The 27,817-nt window shown below is 41.5% G+C and overlaps 3 protein-coding genes across 3 annotated transcripts in view; 2 read left to right on the forward strand and 1 right to left on the reverse strand.

Annotated features, from left to right (window-relative positions):
- Positions 1-312: 312 nt before the first annotated feature.
- On the reverse strand, positions 313-3,758 carry cmpk2 (cytidine monophosphate (UMP-CMP) kinase 2, mitochondrial). The gene is made up of 5 exons (XM_085343158.1): positions 3,082-3,758; positions 2,714-2,828; positions 2,122-2,323; positions 1,693-1,926; positions 313-816 (listed from the first exon to the last, which is right to left on the reverse strand). The coding sequence occupies exons 1-5, from the start codon at positions 3,673-3,675 to the stop codon at positions 696-698; spliced, it is 1,266 nt and encodes a 421-aa protein (XP_085199284.1). The 5' UTR covers positions 3,676-3,758; the 3' UTR covers positions 313-695.
- Positions 3,759-4,290: 532 nt separating this feature from the next.
- On the forward strand, positions 4,291-6,452 carry rsad2 (radical S-adenosyl methionine domain containing 2). The gene is made up of 6 exons (XM_085379208.1): positions 4,291-4,639; positions 4,721-4,882; positions 4,997-5,226; positions 5,308-5,457; positions 6,031-6,063; positions 6,288-6,452. Exons 1-6 carry the CDS (start codon positions 4,321-4,323, stop codon positions 6,450-6,452), a joined length of 1,059 nt encoding a protein of 352 aa, XP_085235334.1. The 5' UTR covers positions 4,291-4,320.
- A 2,794-nt stretch (positions 6,453-9,246) lies between these two features.
- Positions 9,247-27,817, forward strand: part of rnf144aa (ring finger protein 144aa) — a 32,591-nt gene continuing 14,020 nt past the window's right edge. Inside the window, exons 1-2 of the mRNA XM_085342991.1 lie at positions 9,247-9,816; positions 25,560-25,710. Of these exons, the coding sequence (XP_085199117.1) occupies positions 25,576-25,710 (135 nt within the window). The 5' untranslated portion in view covers positions 9,247-9,816; positions 25,560-25,575. The remainder of the gene's footprint in view (positions 9,817-25,559; positions 25,711-27,817) is intronic.

The following is a 27,817-nucleotide window of genomic DNA, read 5'->3' on the forward strand; positions in this document are numbered from 1 at the left end:
GTGTCAGTATCACACAGCTGAGTTCATGTTCTTGCAAACAGAGCAGGACATTGTGCTCATGTTCATAGCCAGTTATATAAGCAACACAAACATGCAGCTATACACAGTTTGTAGAAGAGAAAACACAAACAGATGTTTAGTGTCATTTTCTTTTAATTCAAAAACTTTTTTTAACAAGTGAAGATATGTTATCCGAAGATAGACTGGGTTCTGCATTTATTTTAACAAGCTAACATTCAACGTACATTTTAAGATTTGTTTTTTCTTATTTGTGCATTTTGATTCAATCTGCAGTAACTCGTCGCCCTTATATAAATGTTCCTATCCACTTTGCGAGCGTCAGTCTGCAAAAAAAAAAAAAGTGCTGCTACAAGGTATCTGGAGGCTACACAGTGTCTAATTTCTGAGAGGTCACAACAGTCGTTAGATGTACACTTCTTCCTGACAATACATTAGTGTGAGTATGTGTGCGTGTGTGTGTGTCTACATGAATATGTATTTCTGATTGTAGCATGCAATTCTGGCCCCTGGCATTCAACCTTTACACGTTATGAATAGAATCTCTTCTCCACACTCCAATCTGCCCACTAGTCTGTCTGCAATCACATTTACGATGCCTTACTGGCACCTAGTGGTGACGGGATGCACTGCATACACTTGATGCTTGACTGCCAGCAGGGGCGATGGAGAGTTGTTTACAAGTGGCATTTGCCCCTAATTAAAAGCAGTACTTGTTGGAGCACTCGGTCTGCAGAAGGACTAGCATCCACAGTAACACAAGCTGGGCCGCTGATCCTCCGATAAGCCTCCTCCACTCTGCGCACACACACACGCAAACATTGGTCAAGGAGTGAAGGAGGCGTGCAGCACAAGACAAATTTTAGTATTGTGATTGCTTACAGCTTTGCTGCACAGTAAGGTATACAATACAGTACATTTTTGAGAAACAACACAGATGGCTCAGAGTTCTGCTATTCCTGTTACCAGTGAAGAATTGTCCTTTTGATAGTGGCGGGCCAAGTCTGCAGAATCCCTCACTCATTCACAGGCTGACTGTCAACTCCCTCCATTTTCTAATTCTGCAGGCCCAACATCTGGCTGTCCCGTGTGGAAAGGCCATTATGTCAGGACAGAAGACGAATGAAAGTAGCCATCGACCTGTCTGTGTAGCAACTAACTAGGCCGGCAGTGCCTGCCAGTTTTGACCAGCTTAATGGAGCACAGCAGCTCAGCAACTAATCACCTACTCTTTCTCATCAGCTGCCTCTCCCATGGGACCGTAATTGATTGTTAAGTGTTTGATGGATCAGACGAAGACTGAGCTGACTTGACTGTGAATCCACAGTCGGGTTTGTACTGATCTTCGCTTTCATGCTCTAACACTCATACTTTTTCTTCTTTTTCTTTAATATAAGTATAACATAGCGGAGCCTTTCATTTTTGTCTGACGTGCCTGACATCACCAAGTCTGGGTACCTAGAATCATCATACTTGTCCTCAATCAGATTAAGAGTGCCAGCAATATGCACAGAGAACTACTTTAAAAGATCCATATTAATGTTATCACAAGTTCACAACCAATTATTTACGCTTTCAGTCTAAATGGGCATTTTCACTTGCTTGATGAGTGTTCTAATGCAAGTATAATGCTAACTGAGTAAATAATACATTATGCATAAGCACTCCAACTACCTGAGTCTGAACAGCTGGTTATGATCCAGCTCTTCCTCTTCATCAGTCTTTCCTTGGCCTCTGTTTCTCAGTCTCCTCTTCCTTTCCTCGGGGTCAAGTGTGAGTAAGACCACCAGGCTGGGCTGAAACAGGTCGCTAGGCCAACAGTACACCTCTGAACCTTCTCCTGGAAGGTTGCACACTGGACCACTCACCGCTGTGGCGATGGCATAGGCCGCTGTGCTGTGCCAAAATCTGGGGACAGGTAATCAGTGGTGAATTGAAAGGTGAATGACAGGTGGAAGTCGCATCAGGTGACTTGGTAGCCACTGAATATTGAGTTGTATAGATCTGGATCTCAGCGGGACCTACAAGTTCTTACAAAAAAAAAAAAAAAGGTCACAAAACAGGCAGACCTCACTCCACCTGCAACATCTCAGCTGTCTTTACCTGTCAACAATGACAGGTGTCTTCGCGCCCTTTAGGCCTATTTGATCTGCTGAGATGTAGTTCCCCAGAGCATAGAAGGCCCTGCGGATGAGGGGTGGCTCCTGATCAAAGCGGGCTCTCCAGGGGGAAAGGCACTCTGGTGGGGATGGCAGAAGAGTGGCCCCCAGTGTATCCTTCAGAGACTCAGTCAGAGTGGTCTTACCTGTGATACAGAGAAGGACAGGAAATAGATTCACCTCAAAACCAAAGAAAACAAAGGTCTGAACATTTTCGAATCACAAAAGGAGGAATTCATCCTTTTTGTTCATATTAAAAGAAACTGCGGTGGCCCTTGAAAAGTTCAACTAAAACTCCCTCTTGAACCACACAGTTGAGGTTTCATGAAGGTTTGAAAATAGTATTAGAGGAGCGAGCTGCACAGTAAACCATTTCAAAGTGATGTAACTTTTCTGAGGTCATGATACATGATATTCCATTAACTGAAGCTCCCTGGCAGATAATGGCTTTAGCGGAGAACAACCAGCCACCACTTTAGGATGACATCTATGCATCAGACTGATCACATATTTATTTATGAGGTAATGGCATTAACCTGTGGCATCCAGGCCCTCTATGACAATAACAGGGAAGTCTGGTTTATTTCTGGCCTCCACCCTGCTGGGCAGCAGCTCCAGCACAGCCTTAGCTTCTGGGATGATGTCACCACACTGCAGAACAGACAAATCAGTTAAGCAGGCAGGAGTGAGTCATAGACTGTGCTGTCAATGAGCGCACACAGTGCTGTGGGCCACCTGGCCCTCCCTGATAGATAAACGTTAGAAGCAAGAGCTCTGGGTCTCTTGGTATAAACTGCTATCCCTACATCCTCCACAAGAGTGCGCCCGTTTGCCAAAATCTTATGCGGTATACTAAAATAAACATAAAACAGTCTTGTAAACATTAAAATGAGAAAATACGTACTTTTTTCATCACGTCATAGGCCTCATCAAAGCTGTAGAATACATCTGAATTGATAATGTTGAGAGTAGATGGGTGATATTCTGGCGCTTCTGAGGGTACCACATAGTATCCCTTTGCCACATCCATCACCTGGCTTGCTGTCTCTGACCACATGTGCTGCGTCCACTGTTGGCCGTCTTCAGCTGGAGAGTACGAACAAACTAACACTGGGTCATGTTGTATTAAATCACTCAAAAGCCGCTCTATCGGGGAGGAAGTGTCAGAATTCCCTTTTAAAAAGTAACCTTTAACGAGAGAATCCCTGACTTTTGGTAGAAATGAAGACATGGGAGACAAGCGACATTCCGGAGGCAAGTCCCTCAGCAGTTTGTCTTTCAGCTCCCCGTAAAACTTCGCCGTTTTGATTCTGTCTCTGCTGCAGTAAACAAGGACAGAGTAGCACTTGTCACGGTTTTGAACTTCTCTGAACACCCTCGGCACGTCTTCTCCCAGGTGCTTTTCCTTAACAGCAAAATAAAAAGGCGCTCCATTTAACTCCACTGAAAAAACACGAGAGCACCACCGTGGAAGAAGAGACATTGCGTGTTTTGACATCTTGTACACCAAATGCCCTTATCTGTTTCCAAAATATGTCCCGAGACGCATCGTGTGAGCTGAAGGGAAAACGATAGTAACGGCGCCAAACGGAGAAAACGAAACTTTTCGTTTACTGTGAAACGCGTTTATTATTGAAGCCAACGCCTCGCAGGGGCAGCTCATTCTTTCCAGGAATCCAAGTTGTGTTTCTTGAACGTGTTTAATGAAAATGAGAGACACCAAGAGACTGGACAAGTAGCGAGGCTGTGAAAACAACTGAATGCACCCAGACTCGAAACAGAAACTGTTTTAACAAAGAAGCATTTATCACTGAAAGTTTGACCATTAGAGCTAAAGATCTATAAGTCCTGCACTATTTAATGGCATATCACTACTGTACATAAAGGTCTCTAATGAAGGTTTAATGGACGAATGACACTGTGAAGAAATGCAAAGAATGCGTTGTCATGACGCGCGTAAATTATTTCTTGCATCTCAGCAGGATGGAACCAGGCTAGGTTTCGTTTTCGTTGTTTGTAAACAGAAACTTTTGAGTCGCTCAGCTGACCGACTCCCCTCACGCTCTATATAACATGAGCCCTGCGGGTTTCGGCTTATGACGCGCCAGCAGCAAGTCTGACAGCACAACTCGTCATTTAAAAAATGGATTTTTCTCCTGCTGTCTCGTCTCCCAGGCTGCTTCTGCGGCGCTTCATCAGCACCATCTACTGCATTTTTGAGATCGCCTTTTCAAAACTCACTTACTGGACAACAGGAGCCTGCAAGGGAACAAACTCATTCGTTGCTGGTGATAAACTGGACCAAAACAAAGACCAAAATCCAACGATCCCAACGAGCGTCAACTACCACTTTACGCGCAAATGTAATTATAGATGTGGATTTTGTTTCCACACTGCAAAAACGTCCTTCGTCCTACCCCTGGAGGAAGCTAAGACGGGGCTTAAACTTCTAAAGGAATCAGGTGATTTGACAAATTAATAACAATAAGCTTTTTTTTTGTCAAATTGCTGTGCATGCTATTAAATTTATGTCTTTTTTTAAGGGATGGAAAAGATCAACTTCTCTGGCGGAGAGCCCTTCCTGCATAATAAGGGAGAGTTTGTTGGGAAATTGGTCCAGTACTGCAAACAGGACCTTCAGCTCCCAAGTGTCAGCATTGTCAGCAATGGAAGCATGATCAAAGAAGAATGGTTCCAGAAATATGGTAATGTAGCTAAGTTATTAACAGCTTCTTTTTTTATGGGTACATTCCAGCTGTGCCATATACCATAAAATAATTTACATTTATGATCTCTTTCATTTTAATTTCCTCTTCTAGGTATCTATCTGGACATTCTAGCTATCTCCTGTGACAGCTTTGATGAAGCAACCAACCAGCTGATTGGCAGAACTCAAGGCAGGAAGAGCCACCTTGACAACCTCTTCAAGATCTGCAGCTGGTGCAAGGAGTATAAAGTGGCACTGAAAATCAACTCCGTCATCAACATCTTCAACTATGACGAAGACATGACACAGCAAATCAATTTGATTAATCCTGTCCGCTGGAAGGTAAAAATGAAAAAATAAGTAAATAAATATGTTTGTACGGGGTAATCATGGATGTACTGAACGTCTCGTTCTTGTTTTCAGGTCTTTCAGTGCCTGCTGATTGACGGGGAAAACGCAGGCGAGACAGCCCTGAGAGAGGCAGAGAGGTTTGTCATCAGTGATCAGCAGTTTCAGGAGTTTCTGGACAGACACAGCAGCGTCTCTTGCCTTGTTCCTGAGTCTAATGAGAAGGTATAATTCTCAGACATGTGCAGCAAGTATGGCAAATATGTTTAATGCAATAACCATAATGTATTCTGTGGGAAACATGTTTTTCATCCTTTTTTTAAATTTTTTGATTTAAGTAAGGGCGTACAATTAGAGCTTGGTATGCCTAGAGTGAATAAAATGTGAATATTATTATAGTAAACACACACAATGCACAGTTAAACAAACAAACTATACAAAAGTTGACTTTTGAACACCACTGTCAGTTAGGAATTTTGATGTTGTTTTCTTGTTGTTGTATAGATGGCCACCAAATATAAGGGGATATTTTGGTATAGACTTTTGGTATAGTTTATAATGCTATGATAACTTCTAGAATATCCATGTTTCATATCTGTGTTGTGCTCATTCTGCATTACTCCTCAATTTTGCAGCACTATGGCATGAAAAGTAGGAACTAAACATATATATTAGGTTGAAACATGAGCTCAGGTCATCCTGCCTAAAATAATTCTTTGTTGTGCTGTAATTAATGGTTGAAAATCCAACGTTAGGATACACAAAAATTAAAATTTGTGGTCTTTTTTGTTTTAATAGATGAGGAACTCCTATCTGATCCTGGATGAATATGTAAGTACTTCAGATTATTACTAACTGGTAGTGCGGCTGAGCCATTTTATCAGATGTTTAAGTAAAAAAATGAACTGTATGTTTGAGTTATATGAATGTGGATTGCTCAAATTAAGTAAAAAGGCTTGAATTTGGTATAATTGTTTAAATTAGTAACTTGCTAGGCATTTTAGCTGAAGGAAACTTACTTCATATGTTGATTTTCTTCCTTTTTTTTGTTACAGATGCGTTTCCTGGACTGTCGAGAGGGACGGAAGGATCCTTCCAAATCCATCCTTGATGTTGGAGTAAAGGAGGCGATTTGCTTCAGCGGCTTCGATGAAAAAATGTTTCTAAAAAGAGGGGGAAAGTATGTGTGGAGCAAAGCTGATATGAAGCTAGAGTGGTAAAACGCTTCTTCAGCTTGTGTTTGATGCTCCTTTGCTAAGTGTTTGCATTGATATGCTCTACAGTATGATCATTTTGCACTAGGAATGTAAATATTCAGATATATCTAGGCGTGTGTGTGTGTGTTCTGGGGGGGTTATTTGAAGGTTACGGTCACCAAATAGAAGGTGATCCAGAAGTATTGTTCTTCTTTATTTTTTATTAAATATCTAAATATCTGTCTTTTATGTTAAGCACTTTGGTATACCGCTGGTTTTTAAATATTCTCTATAAATAAAGATGTATTGTATTGTATTGGAAATATATTGTACTGTTTATGATTGTTGAACAAAGTAACATTGAGTGTTATATTCAAATTATAATTTTACACAACAAATTTAGATTGAAGGACAACTTGTCAATGATGTTGTCATAATTTATTTTTTATGTGGTTAAGTAACAAGGCAAAATAAAGTCATTTTTTCCACAATACAGTGGCTTGCAAAAGTATTTGGCCCCCCTTGAACTTTCCCACATTTTGTCACATTACAGCCACAAACATGAATCCATTTTATTGGAATTCGCTGATCAAAAATGCAGCCAAGAGGCCCATGGTGACTCTGGACCAGCTGCAGAGATCTACAGCTCAGGTGGGGGAATCTGTCCATAGGACAGCTATTAGTCGTGCACTGCACAAAGTTGGCCTTTATGGAGGAGTGGCAAGAAGAAAGCCATTGTTAACAGAAAACCATAAGAAGTCCCGTTTGCAGTTTGCCACAAGCCATGTGGGGGACACAGCAAACATGTGAAGAAGGTGCTCTGGTCAGATGAGACCAAAATGGAACTTCTTGGCCAAAATGCAAAATGTGTGGCGGAAAACTAACACTGCACATCACTCTGAACACACCATCCCCACTGTCAAATATGGTGGTGGCAGCATCATGCTCTGGGGTGCTTCTCTTCAGCAGGGACAGGGAAGCTGGTCAGAGTTGATGGGAAGATGGATGGAGCCAAATACAGGGCAGTCTTGGAAGAAAACCTCTTGGAGTCTGCAAAAGACTTGAGACTGGGGTGGAGGTTCACCTTCCAGCAGGACAACGACCCTAAACATAAAGCCCGGGCAACAATGGGATGGTTTAAAACAAAACATATCCATGTGTTAGAATGGCCCAGTCAAAGTCCAGATCTAAATCCAATCGAGAATCTGTGGCAAGATCTGAAAACTGCTGTTCACAAACGCTGTCCATCTAATCTGACTGAGCTGGAGCTGTTTTGCAAAGAAGAATGGGCAAGAGTTTCAGTCTCTAGATGTGCAAAGCTGGTAGAGACAGACCCTAAAAGACTGGCAGCTGTAATTGCAGCAAAAGGTGGTTCTACAAAGTATTGACTCAGGGGGCTGAATAATTACGCACACCCCACTTTGCAGTTATTTATTTGTAAAAAATGTTTGGAATCATGTATGATTTTCGTTCCACTTCTCACGTGTACACCACTTTGTGTTGGTCTTTCACGTGGAATTCCAAAAAAATTGATTCATGGTTGTGGCTGTAATGTGACAAAATGTGGGAAAGTTCAAGGGGGCCGAATACTTTTGCATGCCACTGTAACTATTTGTCACTGTACATTTTAAACTTTTTTTGATACTATAATTTGTTTTCCTCTTAAGGTAGAACAGAAATAAGAACACACTTTTATGCAAAGTAAGATAAACATGGATAGCGCTGATATGAAAGAACGGTGGTCTCCTCTCAGAGCAAGAGGCCAGACCACGAGGCTAACAACAACAAAGCCACACCATTGTGTGGACCTTCCAGGCCTTGGAAAATTAAGTACACTGATCTTATCTGTTGTATAAACCTAGCAGACTGTAGCTGGTTCCAACAAGATCAGCAATACTTTTCTACTTTCAATTTACTGAAAATGTTGTATAGAAGTTCAAATAGCTTGAATGGTTTCAATATTTCTGTCACTGCCTCTATCTGGATATGGTTTAGTTGTTTTTTTTGTCAAACACATACTTTACAATGTCTGATTTATGTTTTGCAACACTCACACATAGCTGAACTGAAACTAATGTTATTGCAGTTCACTGCAGCTGACTGAGTACTGAGATGTAGGTCACAATTTAGATTGTATAAAAGCTTGTGTATGAAAACACGTTTTTCTATTTGTAATTCTTTTCATTTTTAGGTCTTAAATTTAGGCAAATAAATAAAATTTTGACTGGCAGACAAAAGATTAATGGAAACAAGCATGTATACTAGTTGAAATTAAAAAAAATTTAATTTAAAAAAATGCCATTTTAAGCCACAGCTTTTCTAAATTAACAGCCTTGTCAATTATTAAAATCACTTTTTATGTTACTGTAATGGCTAATGAACCAGTATACACATTTAATGCATTTAATCAAAATGACATTTTTAAAGCTAAAATATAATTACTGTTGTTAAAATGTTGTCAAATTTACTGTTTCACAAAAAGCTGAAAAATAGTGATTCACACTAATAGTCCAATATGCTTGTATAAAAAACGTGAATTCCGTAACAACTGATTAAATCAATTGTTAGTTTTAAAAAGTTCTTGACAAACCGTATTTTCTAATTTTTTACCCAGATAAATGAGTACATAAAAGACATTTGTTAGGCAATGTGTATGCAATGTAGGCTGTAAAGGCAAATGAGAAAACGCTTAAAGGCGACTGCAGTGTTTTGACAGCAGGGGGAGCTGTTATTTGGATAGGTGGCAGGTGCTGAGCTCTCCTCTAAGGGGCACCGTAGGACAGCAGACGGAAAACCTCTCACAAACAAATGGCGTCCCTCCAGTGCGAAGCAGCTGATTTCCTACCGAGCAAGGCAGGAGGAACGGCGGAAAGATAAACAGGGCGCCACCGGATCTCTTCTCAGCAAGGTTGTGTACTGTTTTTTTTTGTACGATTCGTGTGGCAGGGTGACGACTGGATGTTGCGCATTGTTCTGTAATCGAGAGTAAACCGCTGTTCCGGTGTACAAACAATCCTCCTGTCAAGCAAAACAAAAAGAAGAGTGTCAGCTGCGGCTCGTGCTTCCCGCCGTTTGCTTATTTTATCTGCGCTTAGGCTTTTTTATGATTTGACTCGAGGTTTTTTGGTGTCAGTGTTTGACCAGAGCTCGAACTCAGGCGCTGTAGGCGACAGTAGCAGGTCAAATGTGTCCGCCCCGACGTTTCAGGGCTACATATTGAATATGGGCATCACCCCTTCAGAGGTATCATCCTCCTCCTCCTCCTCTACCACCGCCACCTCCTCCGCCTGACTGGTTGGCCGCCTGTTCGTTAATCCAATTCAAGAGATCATCTCTTCAGCCCTTCCTGAGGTTACACTATCAAGACGGCGTTATCTCAGAAAGCCAGGTAAGGTTTTGCGCTTTTACTCAGTGTGAGAGAGCTGCTTGAGCTGTCACTGTCAGCACACGGCTGTCGCATATTTCCGACATTCTCCCTCTCTCTCTTTTTTTTTTTTTTTTTTTTGTTACTGCAAGATATGCTGTAGCTACCTGGCTTACAGCCAGCTGACTGATGCCGATGCCTGACGAGATAGCTCCCCTCTGTGTTAGCGAATTTTGACATAAAGAGTTGTAGTTAGTTGGCAGAGCAGTGGTCCTAAGTAGCTGTTGCTGGCACTTGCTTGGAGTTTGTGTAATTGGGTTGTTTCCCACATCCTTCTGTCATATTCGTCTCCTATGCCACAGCTGCAGGGTGCATAACATGCTCGGAGATGATTGCTCCACTGAGCCCTGAAAAGGTCACTCAGCGCTTGCTATATACACGTAAAGCAGTCCTTTCAGGGTGCAGCTGGATTACATGCATTGCTGTGAAACCAGGCTGCTAGGTAATCAAAGGATTTATGTTGTAATCAAGGCTCTGAAGTGCTAAAATACTCCTTTGCTAATTTCTTTGCTACCTGTACACCTCTCACATGGTGTCATCTCCCCTCTGAGGGCTGTCAGTAAATCTGGGGAAAATCTTTTTTTTCTTAAACAACCATTTTTAGTAACGGAAGTTAGTATTGCCTGTGTTTTATTAACATTATCTGACACATCAATGTGAGGAGAAATTGTTTTACTTCAGCATTGTTTTGTGAAATCAAATTCCATTTTTGACACCAATCCTGTCATAAACAGGCTTTTAGGTGCCCTATCAATGTGCTGGAGAAAAAAATAATAATTTGCTCACTTTCTCCATTATTCTCGGATACAGCTTGCTCCCATCAGGGAATAAAATACATCAAGCTGCTATTCCTCTCTTCTGCAGCAAATTTGTCCAAAGCGAGCTATACTGTAGCTTGCTTTGTACAACACGCTCCTTGGAATGACCGGCAGCTTTCAGCCCACTCCCAGAGGAAAGTGGGGTGCTGAGTTGACTTAAGAGCCAGAAGGAATGAGGTCATGATGTCGAGAACCCAGCCTGCTATTGAAGTCAACAGACTGTCACAAACAACACACCCATGAATGCACATGGAAACCTATACGTAACAGACATGTATGAAGGGCACTTCATACATGTCTTTTTATATAGACAAGGAGGTGTTATGATTGTCCTGTTGTGCTACAAGGGCTTCACACAGGGCAGACACTTTCTTAGAAACGGTTTCGTGTTTATCCAAGCTTTGCAGTGGTCTGTTTGACCTTGGCATTTGCTACGTACTAAAAAATATGCAGCGATCTTAGCAGGATACATCATTGCTGTGCTGCAAATAAGGCAATCTGGGAGACTTGGGAAAGCCCTGGGTTGGGCATTTATGCATTCTTTAAAGAGCATGTCTGCAACGACTCATGGCTGATTATTTGAGCTATATTGAAGGCAATCATATACTAAGGGTAGTGATTCCAGTGTGATCTGTAGGTTGGACCTTCTGGTTTAATAACAGAAGGGTCTCTGGGAAATAAACCTAGGCAGGGCCTTGGTTTTTTTGTTTTGTTTTGTTTTTTGGTGAAACAGTGCTATGCTGTAATCGACATCCTGGAGAGGCTGTTTGTCAGTGCTCTGTCCATCTTTAGGTCACTACAAAAGCACCTAATGTTAAGAAGATTAATTACCTTGAGTTGGACTTGGTGTAGAAGTGAGGCTTTCAGTTTAAATACCCCTAACCAGCGATCAGATCTCAATTACCGTCAGTCCTCCAATGGCAGTAAAGCCTTGTTAGAGAAGTAAGGCTAAATTTAGGGGGACTGACACTGAATGTCAAATGACTGTGCTTAGGTAACTGGACTTTCTAAAGCCTTAGCTGTCTCAGGTATACACTTCATTACTGCAGTCCAGCTTTGTTAAATTACTCCTTTATTCTGGTAACATTTACACTTCCAGAGAAAAAGTCATTTTAGAGTAATCTGATTTCAGGGGTCGTGTTCTGCCTTTGTGCTGCGAGTCCTCCAATGATTATGCAACAGCTTAAATGCCATTTCAGCAGGGTGTTGCTTGGAGTGAGTATTCTGGGTGGTGGTGGTGGTTTCCGTGTGTGTGTGTGCGCGCGTGCGTGGCTGGGGATAGAGTGGATAGTGTACACATTAAACAGGCAATACTGCTGTCAGTTGAGCCCTAAATAGCTCCCGAAAATGATGTTCTCTGCTCCGAGAGCACTTTAGCTCTGTGTGTTATGGCTTGTATCCAGCCAGTTAGGATTATGTTTGGATGAGACAGGGATTGTTATGAGAGTATTATTTGGTGCTTGTGCGCCGTGCTTCTTCCAGACAGCCACTTGGCATTTTGAACTGGTCTCACACGCCCTATTTTTCTCAGACAGGTAGGGCTTTGCAAATTGAGACGCTGTTATGTAACGCATTATCTGCTGACCGGGACACTTTATACGACGGAGTATTTCAGTCTTCTTCATCTTCTGCTTCTTTCGCCTGCTCCCTTTAAGATCGCCGTAGTGGATCATCTGGCTCCATCTCATCCTATCCCTTCCATCCTCTGTCACACCAACCCTCTGCGTGACCTCTTTCGTTACATCCATGAATCTTCTCTGTGGTCTTCCTCTTTTCATTTCAGTTAGTCCTAAAGGCTCAGGATAGTTTCACACAAACAAAGATTAAGAACAAAGAATTTTAGGTGAGGGAGAAGTGAACGCCAGCTAAACATCTGTTTCTTGCATATTAAAGTTTCCCGTGTTCCAGCAGATGTATTTGCACCATCCAGGGATAAAATATTTGACTTTCACTGCAGTTCTAGGTCCATTTTTTTTAATTTTGTCATGCATTTTACTGACTTGTGCAGAAAAGTTTGAATACTGATAATTTATTATCATTATATTTTAGTATTTCCAGCACATCTTTGTAAAGCTTTTATAAAGAGGAGAATTTGGTGTCTCGCATTCACACACCACGTGTTGGTTAATAATTTGGAAAAGAGTCAGGAAGAAACATTTTGTAGGAGGAGATGGAAGTTTTTCCTCCTACAGTACTCTCAGTAGACTATAGTTCAACAACAAATTATGTTTTCTGTTCATTAAAGGGGTACAGCTCACACTTCAGCTACTGGGATTAAGCCAGCCCTTTGGTCCTACTATGTCTGTCTCCATCACTGACGCTCTCCACCTACAGATAAAAGCGGCAAATGGAACACGTTCGGGCTCGCGCTCAGCTGAGAATCATTCGCAGAAATGATGAAAACCGCTAAGTGAAGTAGATGAGCCAAGTGGTAGGCTGGGATCTCGACACCACTGAAGCGAAATGTGGTGCAGCCTGGCATTTTGTAAAGCATAGATTAGTGCCACTGGGGATTGAAAGAGGGAAAAATTACATTGACAATGTGAAAATCCCCTTGTTAGAGGAGATGTGATCACATTACAACTTGGCCTGTTGGGCAGATATCGAAGGTTTTTTCCTGCACCATTCTTGTTTTGGAGTGAATAAGACTTTGCAGCCGTGTCCTTAGTAGCATTAAGCACTAAGCAATAACAACACCAAGTGGTTACTGCAGCTTTAATGATTCCAACTTTCCAATTTAGTGTTCAGACTTGTTTGGATACAAGGCCTTTTAAAATTTAGGCCTGTTTAATCGGGCTACTTTTTCAGTAATCCAGAATGATATTGGAAAGGCAGGCTTATTTAATTAAATCCTAAAGATCCTAACTTTAAGTGGCGTGAACATGTTTGGGAAGCTGTGGTCAATGCAAGTGTTTTTATGAGTAAGTTTTAATCAAGAACATTGCAGAGGGGTTTTCTGTTTCCAGCTTTCCATTTTTTTTCATTCTCTGCAAAAATAATGTGAAAGTCAGAGTTTGTCAGTAACTCTGATCAATTTCTTCCCTTTCTTTCTAATCTCCAGTGTAACAAAAGTATCTGGATCGGTTATGACCAATATGTTATATACATCTAATGCCTGACACATGTCCAAACTACAAATAGGTGAAGCCCAACCCGATAAGGATTGATAGAGAATATATCAAAGTATCAAAAAAGTCCAATGGGGCTTTCTTTTGTCACCAGGGTGTTGTAATATTTTCCCCCATGTAGATACTTTGAGGGCCTTGCTTACCTTTAGTGAGATAGTATCCTCTGGGTTTCTACAACAAACCCAACAACAGGATGCCAGAACATTTCCTAGCATGGGTTTGGGGCTTCCTCCTTCCCATTTCTACGGGAGACCTGTAGACTGGGTTTTCTGTACAGGGTAGCATCCCACAACAGCAAGGAAGGAAAGAGCTGGGAGGCAAAGAGAAAATAATATGCTGTGGTGGTGATTTTTACGTGATACAAGAAAGCACTCTGTACAAGATGATAAGCTGTGATGTCATGGCAGGACTACAGGGAGTATGGAGGGTCAGACTGGGGCATGAGCTCTTGGGGGATCTGACTCTATCCACTCTTCTGTTTTGTCTGCTTTGCAGACTCAGCGATTAGCAAAATTGCTTGTGAATTGTTTAGCCCACTGCTTGGTGAGAGTGCCACTGTATCCCACAGATTAGACTCTGAGTGCCTCTCTGTTGGAGTGCTTCTCACTCCTGTTTTGTCCATGAAAACACTATTGTCCAGTGGAGTGACGGCAGTACTCAGCATGCAAGAGTCACGCTTGTTATTTTAGCCCTTGTTGTGTATTTTCCTCATTAAAATAACTTCAGTGAAAGACTAAAATGGCTGACACGACCCGACTCCACTTAAGTGTCTCGATCAGTACTATTTAGTGGCTTAAAGCTGTGGTGAAAAAGGACACGCAGTTCTTTTTATTATTTCTTACTTCATGTCATCAATTAGCTTTTTTGCCAGATCTTGATATAACCTTCTCAGTTCATTTAGCACAGTGCAGTGGCATAAGGAATTTGTCCCCAGGGCATTTTTTTTTCTAATGAGGGACATGTAGACTATGCCTCGTGTGTGTGTGTGTGTGTGTGTGTGTGATTGGCATATCACACACACTGAGTGTTCAGCCTGACATGTAAAGGGAATCAATGCTATGTGCTAATTTCTGTGTTAACACTCTTTCACCAGTTTAAAGAATATGAGACGTGTGTTTGACATAGTAAATTTTCTCATTTTTTCAAAAGCAAAATTTAAGAAATAATAAATCCTATTTTCCTTGTCACATAGCTCCATTGTCACTTCATGATATGAACACAAGACCTGTTACGGTTTATTTGCCTTAAATCGTCAAACTGATGGGGTGAAGACAGAGTGGCATCACCTCCATTATAAGTCCAAATAAATCAGGAACTGTTCAATATTAGAAAATGCAAACATTACAGACATCTTCTTGCCTTTTTCTTTATTCAGAAACGCAGCCTAATATGTGTAGTTCAGGAACGTTCTATCAGCGTGCGAATACGGGCCTTATTTGTTGTCAGCTGCTGCTCTCAGTGGATGTGTCCTGGCGTTTGTCGGCTGTGTGCGTAACAGTCAAGATTTTGTCCATTTAGTCCATCTCTTCAGCAGCTATTAGTATTTTCTAGCATTTTGATTTGTATTAAAATTCACAAGAGATTCTAATGAGTCTGATTTCAGAGTTAAATTATAATAAATAAATAAATAAAGAACAACCTGGTAGGGAGAAAAAAAAACCCATAAAGAACTTTTACAAGATGAAAGCCAAAAGCGCTGATCAACTAAACAGAGTCTGGAAAGAGAAAAATTCCTGCCAGCTGATATTTGTTGGATTCTGTTTTGGACAGAAGTACAAAGTGAATTCTGGACGCATTTGCATAACAAACTAAAACTAACTTTCCTTCATTAGACAAAGCAGTTCACACAATTTCATACCCAGCTGAGCAGTGTTACGGTATTAGATAAGTGTTCTTTGTCAGCTAAAGCCGGGAGAAGTTTTTCTGCATGATTACAGATATATAAATAAGTCAAAATCGTCCACAATAATGACCTTGGACTTTACCTGTTATTGTCTGCTGTAATTTAGTCAAACCCTACATGTAAACATAAAGACTGAAGATGCAACGCGGTGAGTGACAAGAGATACCCAGCAAAGTCGACCCTTCGCCCAGGCTCTCTCCATCTGTCAATAGAAATGGGCTCAGTGTGGCATGCCTGTCATCTTCACTCAGCTTGCGAGACAATAATGTGTGGCAGCATGGGTTTTTTTGGAGGTGAGAACTAGCTCGCCGTCTCTGGTTACAGCCTCATTTTTAAATTTTTTCTTTTTTATTGCATACTGATTTGGTAAGAAACAAGTATCTCCTGTTACTGTCTCCACAATAACGTCCGTATCTTGTTTATTCTTTGTGCTGTAGAGAACTGTAAGTGTTGTTACCACTGACAATAAGACTCTGTAGGCAAGAACTGGCCCCCTTGCTTTAGCCCCCATCTGACTGTTTTGCTCTGTGTCTGCTGTTCACCATCATGTCATTCAGTATTCAGTCGTACTTTCTTTCTTTTTTTTGTATAAAGGAAAATGGGGTGGGGGAGATCAAATATTAACAAAAAAAGAGCTTTGTGAACTTTATCGATGAGTGTGGCCCAACATCGAGTCGACTTTCTTCAATGTAGGCTCTTTACAACTTGAAGGAAAAAACAAAATGCTACAAAAATCTCATGAATATTTACACTCAGTCATTAAGTACTGCCAAAGCTTCAGCTTGTTTGCCTAATGGTCTAGTTAGGAGGCATAAAAGAAAAGAGCCCTTTTTATTCCAGCTATTTTCTTGTATTTCCTCCAGTCTTTTTTTTTTTTAATGTCACTCTTTCAGTCTGTTTTTACCCATTTCCCTCTTTTTCATGCTCACTCATGCTTTCATCTACATCTTCTTTCCTTCCCTTTTTCTTTTTTGTTTCCCGTCTTGCTAGTCTGCGTCATTCTAGTTTATTTCTCTCTTTTCTCTGAAGGCAGCTCCAGCAGGTGGCATTAACACTGAATGTAATATAGCTTTGCTGTGTTCCCCCAAATTTCCTCTAGCTGTTGACACATTAATGGTAGGTGACAAAGATAATGGCAGTTAAGCCACTGTCACCCCTGAATGGGCTGCAATCTTTCCTTTTTGTCATTCTTGTTAAATTGAAAATTATTGGGGAAAACAAGACCCTACCCTCCTGTTCTTCCATCTGGTCATAGTTATTACCTATATCTAGGGCTGCTCGATTATGGCAAAAATGATAATCACGATTATTTTCACTGAAATTGAGATCACGATTATTTGACGATATTTATTTAACCCTTTAAGACCTAAATGGTAAATGGCCTGTATTTATATAGTGCTTTACTAGTCCCTAAGGACCCCAAAGCGCTTTACATATCCAGTCATCCACCCATTCACACACACATTCACACACTGGTGATGGCAAGCTACATTGTAGCCACAGCCACCCTGGGGCGCACTGACAGAGGCGAGGCTGCCTGACACTGGCGCCACCGGGCCCTCTGACCACCACCAGTAGGCAACGGGTACTATAGAACCAAGTCCACCAGAGCTTATATTATTTTTTTTACATGCTGTAGTGCCATTTGTGGGAGCATTTCAAGTTGCTATACATCAATACAACTGTTATAGCCCATATTTTAATAATATGTATGCATTAAGTCCATAGTAATTACATAAATTGCAAAAAAGTGCAATAAACTACAAAAAATATTGAAAATCGCTTTTGTTTTGTTTACATATATTTCTACTTGGAGAAATTTAAGAGGTTTATCCCTCAAAACTTTAAATACAATAAAGTTGCAAAAAATAGTTTACAACAACAGGAAATTTATTTTGAGTGTCTTCATAGTTTTATTTTGGAGATACAGTTTTTATATACTGCAGGAAAAACAAAAAACAATCCTATGATGCAAATTTGCAAAGAAAACAGCATGTGCATCATTTCACTGTGGGAAGTGTTATGAACAGCTGATGGATCGGCAAAGCGTGTTTCTGGAATATTGTTTTTGTTCCTGCAAGCGCTTTTTATGCAGTTTTTGCAAAGCTTTATGTGGAAGGAAACCGTGACCGAGGACAAGCTGATGGCATCAGATGTAAGTACAACTCCTCCGGTTTCATATGCAAAACAAATTATTGCGCTAGCTTACACGGTTCAGGTTCTACAGGGATTTAAAAATAGTTACACAACACGGAGCGTGCTGCTCTGACCGGATTTAAAGGGTTAACAATGACTTTAAAAAATAATATAAAATAGTGTGCAACACCACTGAAGTTTTTTTACCTCTCTTTTCAACCAACAGCAGTCACTCTCCTCTCCAAATAACTTCTGCTTAGCTTTCCGAGCTTCCCTCGGGTCCTCTTAATCAGCGGTCTCCAACCTTTTTTGCGCCACGGACCGGTTTATGCCCGACAATATTTTCACGGACCGGCCTTTAAGGTGTCGCGGATAAATGAGGGAGGGGCTAATAATCGGCTCAGTCATTTTTAATGATCGTTGAAAGCCCAGATCGTAATCGTGATTAAAATTCGATTAATTGAGCAGCCCTACCTATATCAATAATTGAACTGGAAAATAAACCACAGAAAACAGCATAAACGGACAGGCTGTGGCATTTAAATGGTGTTCAGCTGGTATTAAGGGGACCTACAGTTTGCCAAGAAAATATCTGAAACTTTTAAACTTGCAGCAGTAGCCTGAACTATTGATACAAGGCAGACGCCAAATTCTGACCCTACCATCTGAATGTCACAGCAGAAAACGAAACTCGTCAGGCCAGCAACATTTTTACTTTTACGGCTTCTGTTCGTGCAAATTGTTGGCGAAGTTTCATGTTCTTAGCTGGCAGGAGTGGCACCCAGTGTGGTCTTCTGCTGCTGTGAGATTTATTCAGCATTCAGAGCTGCTTTTCTGCATACCCCGGTTGTGACATCATTTTACTGTTGTCTTTCTGTCAGCGTGAAGCAGTCTGACCATTCTCCTGACTTCTGAGATAAACAAGACATTTTCACCCAGAGAACATAGTTTCTCTTTTTCAGAACATTCTCTGTAAAACTGGGAAAGATCCACTGGGATTTTTCCCAGTGGATCTGCAGTTACTGAAATACTCAGATCAGGCACCAACAACCAAGACATGTTCAAAGCTGCTTAAATTACCATTTCGATACTCAGACTGAAATTCAGCAGGCCGTATTAACCGTATCGACATGCTTGCGTGCACTGAGTTTATATTATATTTAGTTGGGTATTTTTTAATCACCATTTCACTGTCCGTCTGGCCCACACTGCAAGATGGACTTTGACTTGCTAAGCCCACTGACTGACACACACACACACACACACACACACACACACACACACACACACACACACACACACACACAGCATTCACAATGCCAAAATACATTTGGGTGACTGTGTAACTCACTGGGGCATATAAAAACTAGGCCTATCACAACTCTTGGCTCCCCTCCCCCCACCCCACCTCTGTGTCAAGGACAGACGGCGTCTGTCCCCAACCGCTGCCTGTCAAAAAGAGCAAGTCACCTTTCACTTTTAGCAATAGAGCCACCCAAAAATACTCTGTGTGCACTTTGACGTATAAAATGTAGGTTAGCTGCTCTAAAGAATAACCTACGCTGTCATTATATACACGGTAGTGCATTACGGTTATAGCTTCAGCAATCACATTACAGCTCATCAATTATGCCATTACTTTTGCTACATAGGTTTCTGTACTATCTGCATGATGTTGTCTTTGGATGTGCAGTTGCACAATAGTGTATTGCTGTTGTTACATCACTTCTCTTAAATTGTAACTGTGAACAGCTTTCTTTTTGAGGGTTTAAATGACCTATTGCAAAAGGGAACCAGTGTGCGACAGTGAAACTGCTAAGAACAGGAGCAAACACAATATCAATATCAATATCAAGTACCTGCAGAAGCTTACATGCTTACCTCTTTTATACACAGTCTATGATGCCAACACAATGCAATTCTCAAGCAGAGTGTGTGCTGACCCCAACAAAGCAGTTTGACTTTTCAGAAAGCAACAAAAGCACTGATGAACAAGCTCGTAGGATTTTAAAAGCATACCTTCTACAGATACTTATGGAGTTGTGCTTAAATAAGAGTCAACTGACAGAAACCTCACAGCACAGAGGGTTTGGGAACATGGTAATGAGCCAGATGCTCAGTATTTTGAATTAAGAGTAAGATATGTAAATGGTTTGTTTGCTTGCATCTTTTAAGAAATTATTCACGTGAAGCTCAAGTCCAGTGTAATACTGTTTTTCTGCAAATTCACAAGTTAAACTTGAGATGATTTATTATAAAACTTACTTTGAAGCATCTGTGTTGACCCCCCCCCCCCCTCATGGAGCACAGCTGCTTTACAGGATGCTCATCCTCAAGAAGTTTGTATTGTTGTACCTATCTTATCTGCTCAGATTTGTGCGTAGGCTGTGGTTATAAATAAAGCCCGTGGTATGCCTGTTTGTGTGGTTGCCTAGGACAGCGAGTAAAAGCCACAAGCTTGCACCATGAGGTGACAAGTAGAAATATCAGGCAGTAAAGGTAAGCCAAGGGAGGCTGGGAAAAAAAGGCAAAGTTGGCAGATTGCCTGTTGCTCTCTCTCTCCACTGCGTCTTCTTCCTCGCAGAGTTAATATGGCATAAACTTAAAGGCTGCACTAATTGGCCACAATGAGCTGGGCTGGGCTTTTGAGGGAGGGAAGGAAGGAAGTAAATGGGGGGCGGGGGTCAGGGGCAGCAGAGAGCAGGATCACGATGTGGTTATTTCAAACTGACGATCAGTGTGCACACAGCTCAGCCTGGAGTATTTTTTTTTTTCTTTTACTTTTTGTTAATAATTCTTTAAAAACAAACAAATTCCAGTTTCTGTTAACTGTATCGAAATTTCAGAAGATTCAATAACTATTTGTCTGAGCATGGATTCTTGAGTTGCAATGAATCATGCTTCTGTGAAGAGTGATGCATTCCAGCGAAATGCAATTAAAGGACCGAGTCCAATGAGACGACAAGGAAATGATTGTAGCTGTGTGCCAGACAGAAATGTTGCTCAGAAAAGTTGAGAAAGGTCTGTTTTCACCGATAAAGCAAGTCAGAACGAAAACTGTTCGTGACAGCTGGTGTTATATAATTCCTCTAACAATATTCATTTGGCTGTGGCAAATAATCACACGGGCGAGCATCTACTGCACTGGGCCGTTCTCATAATTTACGTAGGACAATATGAGCTGTTTACTGCAGCTGAACACAATTCGGTATTTACTGCGTGTCCTTCATCACACTGTCTCTGGCTCGTCTCATTGGGTGAGAGCAGTTTCTTTCTGAATCAGGCGAAAGACATTTTTGTGCGTGTCCACATTTGTGAGAAGAAAAAGAAAAAATTGGGTTGCTCAAACTTGCAAAGCAGCTGATGGTTGCTGTCTTTCTTTTAATTTCAGATAGGATGCAACGTGAAACTGTGCTCAGTTGAAAACAAAGAGCTGAAATACTGATTCTTTCCGTGCTTGCCCATCTGCATCAAAGCAAATGACACAGTACAGATCGTACACACTGGTGCATTATAACCTGTTATTTGAGGCTGATTCCTAGTGAATGTAAAGGCTTGCATTGTTATTCAGCGTGAGGCTGCTTTTTGAAGCATGTGAAAATGTGCTCTCACTTCTAAAGTCTCTCTGAGGGGGTTCAGGTGAGAATTAGCATTTTAGGATTTTCTTTACAAGCTAGGAAGCAGCATTTATATGAATGCACACTCTGATCAGAAGATAACACTGGGAGCAGTGTATTAATATCGGTCTAGCTTTTTTTTTTTTTTTAAGTAGACTCATTTGTAATTGTTTACTCATAAATGACACACTTTCTGATGCATTAAAGTAGGTTGTTTGGTTTTAATAAGTAAGTAGAAAGAAAGCAATGTTCACAATTCAGGAGGACTTTGACTGGAAAAACACTGTAACTGTTGCGGATTTGTACAAACATTTCCAAGAAAGGAATTTAGAGTACTGCTACTCATTAAAAACACATGTTGACATGTAGTTATTCACCGTTGCTCTTTATGCTCTCCATATTTGTACCCACCTGTCATGGTGATGATGGCATCGCCCAGCTGCTGCAGATTTTCTGTTTCCAAGCTGCTCCATTGGATTGAGTTCTGGTGATATTTGTGTTAACAAGCAGTTCAACAGGTTTATCTGTAAGACGATATACATGAATTCCCCAATAATAAAGAGGCATAATGTTTATATGCTGGTGATGAGTGAGTCTGTGTCTGGTCTTGTATCATAGTCCTCATATGTACCATGAAAACCTTGAAATCGTTGAAGCGAGGTCAGCTTGTGATGTGAGGCTTCGGGCAGTATGCTTTTTGGTTAAGGTTCTGCTGTTACTTGCATGGCTTGTGTGTGTTTGTTTGACTGTGCTTGGGTTTGTGTACTGTGGCTGACCTTTGCTTTACATAACATGATGTAGGTGGAAAAAAAACTTTAATGGGTGGCATCATATGCCTTCTACTGCGGCAAGAAATCCCATTTACTTGTTGTTCCCTGGAGAAGTCAGTCACTCCTCTGTGACTTGTTCCAACCCTGTTATGCAATGGATTGTTAATGCGTGTGTGTCTGTTTGTCTCCTGGATATGGAGTCATTATGGCATGTATGGTGCTGTAGCCGGTTAAGCTGTGAGTGAGGGCTATTTTAGACTGTTGACTGACACATGGTGGACACTGCACAGGAAAGATGTTTGATTTCTGAGTCTCACTTTATTAATCTTTAACTCTCTGACCTGACCTTTTCAGACTTATCGTACTCAGGAAGGCTATATTTGAAAAGATAGCACCAAGTAGTCCATTGCTTTGAATATCCTGTGTACCTGTGTGTGCGCGCGCGTGTTTTTCTCAGTGATAATGGACCATCTAGTTAATAATGCAGCAGAGGGATCGCACTGCACCACCTTTTCTCGTGAAAACTCATTTTCCATTTGCCATTCTATCTCGCTCACCCCCCCTTTCCTCAGGCCATGTCAGGGCTTTACAAAACCATTTCATTTGTCCATATCGACCCAGTCTGTCAGTGTTTGCACAGCCGATATAAAACCTGGGATTAGAGGAAAAGGTTCAAGTATTAAAGTACCCACTGTATTAGGAGATCCTGCTCGTGGAATGTAAATGTATATTAATTAGTAATTTAGACAAAGAGTCAACCCCCACCCCCTCCCCCCTTAATTTCAGTCACCCTGGAATATCTTATCATTCTAGTCATCAGCAAAGCTTTTAGCTTTGTAGTGTTAAGCATCTATCCTGTGAAGTGTCAGTCCACTCCTGCTGGTGGGGTTCAACTCGTATTCAAATCATTTTTAGTGATGCAGTTTGTTGATTGAATGAAACAGTGGCTAAGCTGCTTCTGTTTTTATAGAAGTTCCCACACATTTACTTTATTATTCATTTTTGCATGGTGATCATCCAGGCTGTCTTAAGATGTTTATTTATTTTTTTTTTCCTAAGCTAACAAAAAGGGCTATTACACACCATTACATTAAATTGTCTGGCTGCATTTGCAGTTGTGACATCATTAATATAGTAATTGGTTTCTCTTTTGACTTTTCTTTTTTCTTTTTTCTCCTTTTGGCCTCCAAAGCACACACCTCCACGCACTCCCCCGAGGGTCATTTTTATGAGTTGGCAACACCCTGATAACAAATTGCCATTTAAGCTTTTCTATGAGTTCAGCAGCTACATAAAGGAGCTTCTTCACCACTCAGTGCTTTCTGGTGAGCGTGATGGATGGTGGATAGATGGATGGATGGATGCCAGGCATTTTGAGTGAGTCAGACATGAGCTGCATCTCATTTTTCTAATTTATCTTCTCAGTTTTTCTCACTTTGCAATTTCCTCCTTGGCCCTCCTACTTAAAACACGACAAAGAGATGCAAAACAGGAACAACTAAAGCAGTCCAATTGTAACAAATGAGACATTTGCCCCCAGTCAAGCAGCAAATGAATTAGCATCAATTACTAATAACAGTTTCCCAGCTTGAGAGTTTGAGTTTTTGTTTACACAAACGAGAGTAGTGACACATTTTATGTATTATTGCTTAAACCTGTACTTTCAGATGAGCAGTTTTCCATCTTAATGTACATTTAATCATGACTCTTCTTCCTCCTACTTCTACTAACTTGAGGATGAGGAGGCTGTCTCACAATGTTTGGAAATATTTATAGTGAAAACACTGAAATTATTCCCTTTATCATTTATCAACCCATTCTATCTAAAGAGAACCATTTGTACCAACAATCCAAATATACTTACACCCTTTAATTGGAACACTTGTTCAGTTCCTCTATATTTGACCCCCATTCTGTTGCTTGGTTTGAATGTTAGCAAATTGTCTTTACCATGTCTACAAGCCTAAATGCATTAGGTTGCTGCCATGTGGTTGGTGAAGAAAGGTGATTTAAATGACTTGTTGAACTATGGCATGGTTGTCGTGCAAGATGGGTTTGTCTGAGTATTTTAGAAAATGCCGATCTGCTGATGAGTATTGTTGCTGACCATGTCCACCTCTTTCTGACCTCACTGCTTCCCTATTCTTTGATGGCTGCTTCCAGTAGGAGAACACAGCTGTGTGATGCCATCATGTCAATATGGATCAAAATCGCTGAATGTTTCCAGCACCTCAAAGTGGCCAGTGAACTAAAAGAAGAAACCAGACACAATCCTACAAAGAGATATTTGCCACATTAGCAGATTGTAACTCTTATTATTTTAATATCCTAGCACACATCATCTGTGGATTGACTTTAGCGCTTAATTTACAGCTTAATGAAGTCAGTCAGTGGTGGATGCAATGACCTGCATTTCCCAATCTACTTAGAATGTGTAATGTGTTGTTAAGGAGGAGGATGGGATGTGTGTCTCTCTCATCGCTGACTAGCACATTTAGACAGCACAAGAGTCCATGGATATGAACTCTTCAACCCATCTCGTCCCACTTGCTTCCCTCTTCTGCAAACAGGCAGCTGCACATTGAAGCAGACTGCGACCAGTGAAGGCAAACTGCGAACTCTCCATGTCTCTTTCCCTCTGCCACGTTTCTCCCCCTCCTATCAGCTCACCCTCCACCTTCAAAATCCTCCTTTAGCCAGTTGCTAAGCAGCACGGGGAGAGCTTGACAGTGTTGATGCTGTGTATGTGCGGGAGCACTTCCTGTAAACAGCCGAGTGGGTGCTCTTTGCTCTCAGCTGTAGAGAGAAAGAGAGAGTGAGACGAGATGGCCTAAAATAACCCTTTCTGACTCTCATAAGAGACATGGAATGACGCGCAGTGAAGGAAAAAAAGTGTAACTTCATACCAAGTGAAAATTTCACAGGGAGCTGTGAAAGCTGTTGAAGATAACTACAGGAGCTTCAGAAGCTTTTTGAACCGTGTTTTCTTTAATGCCAGAAAGCATGAGGCCTGAAATAAAAATGAACAGAACTGACAACGGCCATTTAGGCGGCGAGCTAGTGTCATTGTGCATACAGCGAGCCCATTTGTGTGTGCACAATCTCGCTGGACACAATTCGTAAAGCATTGAGTCAGAGCAAATCTTGGACGGGGGATTTATTAAGTGAACAGACAAAAAAAACAATTCGAAGCTACACAGACTCTTTTTTTTTTTTTTTTTTTTTTTCTTATTTATTCTGTCACCAGCAGTATTTGTTTCACTATCTTCCAGGAAACATTGAGCTTAACTAATTGCTTTCTCTCCTCTTCCCTGCTGTGTCTTTTGATGTTTCAGCTCCGTGGCGGTGAAGATGACCACGGCGCGGTACCGTCCCACGTGGGAGCTGGCCGTGGACCCTCTGGTCTCATGTAAGCTGTGCCTTGGAGAGTTCCCTCTGGAGCAGATGACCACCATCACACAGTGCCAATGTGTCTTTTGTACACTGGTAAGTTTTGGGGATTTTTTTTCCCTTTTCTTGTGGCATTGCTGTGGCCTCAGGTACTACTTTAAGGAACCCTGGAGTCCTTTTTGAACCAGAAAAGGAGATGAAGTTAATACCACAGAAGATATTATTCACTGACACCCAGCTTAATCCAAAATTGAATTTAAACCCTTCTTTCTTCTATATAAAGTCCTGAGCGATAAGATTCTATAATCTTTAACAACTTGTAGTACCTTATGATCCCAATAGAGCATTTACTGCAGGCTTACTTGCAGTTTCTTGAGTTCCCAAAAGTACAATGAGAAGCAGAACATCAGCTATTTGCAAGCATCCTCTCTGTTTTTAAGGCTAGGTTTAAAATGTTCCTTTTTGATAAACCTTACACTTATGACTGGATCTGTTGACTCAGAGCTATCACTTATGCTGGGCATACACTGTGCAATTTTGGCCCAATTTTGAGCCGATTTTTCAGTCGTGCGACCGTTTTGGGGATCGGCCCGAGTTTCGCCTTAATCGTGTGTCGTGCATAGTGTAGTATATATGGGGTAACGAGAAGCGATTAACACCTCACGACCAGCTCGCGATCATCAATCGTTTGGTCGTAAGAAGATCAAACCTGTTTGAAAACCTGTCGGCCGTCATGAGGGTGTCACCGCAGCCTCTCACACTGCGCACACGCAAACAAAGAAATGAAAGTGAAAAGACGGAGCAGCACGGCAGTGCAGCATGTCATCTGGACACAAGCGATGGAGGCACAACTTGTAGAACTTTGGCATGCTCATCTGAGCCTTTTCGATGTCACCTCACAAAATTATCACGACTACAACAACCATGGACATTGCTGCTCAATCACAGCTGCCTGATCAATGTTTTTCATTAGCAATTTAGCAAAGTTGATGGTGTGTGTGTGTGTGTGTGTGTGTGTGTGTGTGTGTGTAAGAGGGAGAGACAGATTTTGTGTTATCATCTTCATGTTATGGACGCACAGTGTGAGCACTCAGGTCGCATCAGAGCATCGGGCCGTATTGTGTGAGACCCTGCATCATGACCTACAAACCTCTAACCCCTGCGAGTCAGTCGTACAGTTTGAGCTGAAGCTGAATAACGCGACTGGAAAAATCGCACAGTGTTTGCCCAGCTTTAGTTGTCCTGCTAGGGCTCTTTCCATATTGCACTTAGCACTTCTCCTCCACTCAGCTGAACTTCAGTTGTGTATTTATATACCACTAATATATGTCATTAACTTTTGACTACACTCTCTCGTAGTTTGTGTTTTCGTCCTGTTTGTTGCTTCTCTATGCTCTGGGTACCAGCTGTCCCTCTCTAAATCACATTCTGCCAAAAGTTTCTAACTTTAAAAGGAGCGTTCTTCCTTCCTGCCCCCGCAAAGCTTTTGTTCATAAGGGATGTTGCAATCAATGGGGTTCTACTGTTGTGAACTAGCGCTATATGAATCAGAATCAGAATACTTTATTCATCCCGAGGGAAATTAGGGGTTACAGCAGGCAGCACGCTAATGGCGCATGCGCACTCACAAAGGAACCTCCTGACCAACTTTACACAAACATCACATTGGGCAGACATGTCAGAAGGTAGGCTGATAGGAAAAAAACAACGAAAATACACTACATGAGGTAAGAGGAGGAGAAAAAAAAACTCCACTCAGACTGAGCTCCTAGTGGGAGAACAGTTTGATAAAAGAAAAAACACCTCAGCACAAAAGCACATGACTATCAATACACCATAGAAACACGAGACAAGCAACAGGGCGGGTAAAGGGTAAGAGAGAGCCGGCGTAGACAGCGCATCCGGTCTTGCAGCATCTGTGCTGGTCCAGTTGACTGCTATCATCCCCGGTAGGGCACAAGCATCGAAGGCGTTGGAAAGGGAGGGGGATGAGTAAGTGCTTATCAGTGTAAGTGTGTGTGTGTGCGTGTCCATAGTTTAGCTGAGACAGTGTCCTTCGGCCTATCAGGCTAAGTAAACAGTCCTCCAGCCAATCCAGGTGTCCTTCATGGGGCGGGAAGAATAGTCATCACACAGTCGTTATCAGGGAGTTGTTTTGGTGGGCTCCAGCCTTGGGCCTGCAGCTGGAGCCGTGGTGTCCAAA

The sequence above is a fragment of the Diplotaxodon limnothrissa genome, linkage group LG19 (genome assembly GCF_057381915.1).
Source record: "Diplotaxodon limnothrissa isolate DT_005_m linkage group LG19, D_limnothrissa_male_GT1.1, whole genome shotgun sequence".
Lineage (NCBI taxonomy): Eukaryota > Metazoa > Chordata > Actinopteri > Cichliformes > Cichlidae > Diplotaxodon > Diplotaxodon limnothrissa.

Excerpts from the sequence above, each read along its gene's own strand:
- cmpk2 (XM_085343158.1), bottom strand. The coding sequence starts at position 3,675 with ATGTCAAAACACGCAATGTCTCTTCTTCCACGGTGGTGCTCTCGTGTT. Across the intron at positions 2,829-3,081 it reads CCTATGACGTGATGAAAAAA|TGTGGTGACATCATCCCAGA; the intron begins GTACGTATTTTC and ends TCTGTTCTGCAG. Across the intron at positions 2,324-2,713 it reads AGAGGGCCTGGATGCCACAG|GTAAGACCACTCTGACTGAG; the intron begins GTTAATGCCATT and ends TCTGTATCACAG.
- rsad2 (XM_085379208.1), top strand. The coding sequence starts at position 4,321 with ATGGATTTTTCTCCTGCTGTCTCGTCTCCCAGGCTGCTTCTGCGGCGC. Across the intron at positions 4,883-4,996 it reads AGAATGGTTCCAGAAATATG|GTATCTATCTGGACATTCTA; the intron begins GTAATGTAGCTA and ends TTCCTCTTCTAG. Across the intron at positions 5,458-6,030 it reads TTCCTGAGTCTAATGAGAAG|ATGAGGAACTCCTATCTGAT; the intron begins GTATAATTCTCA and ends TTGTTTTAATAG.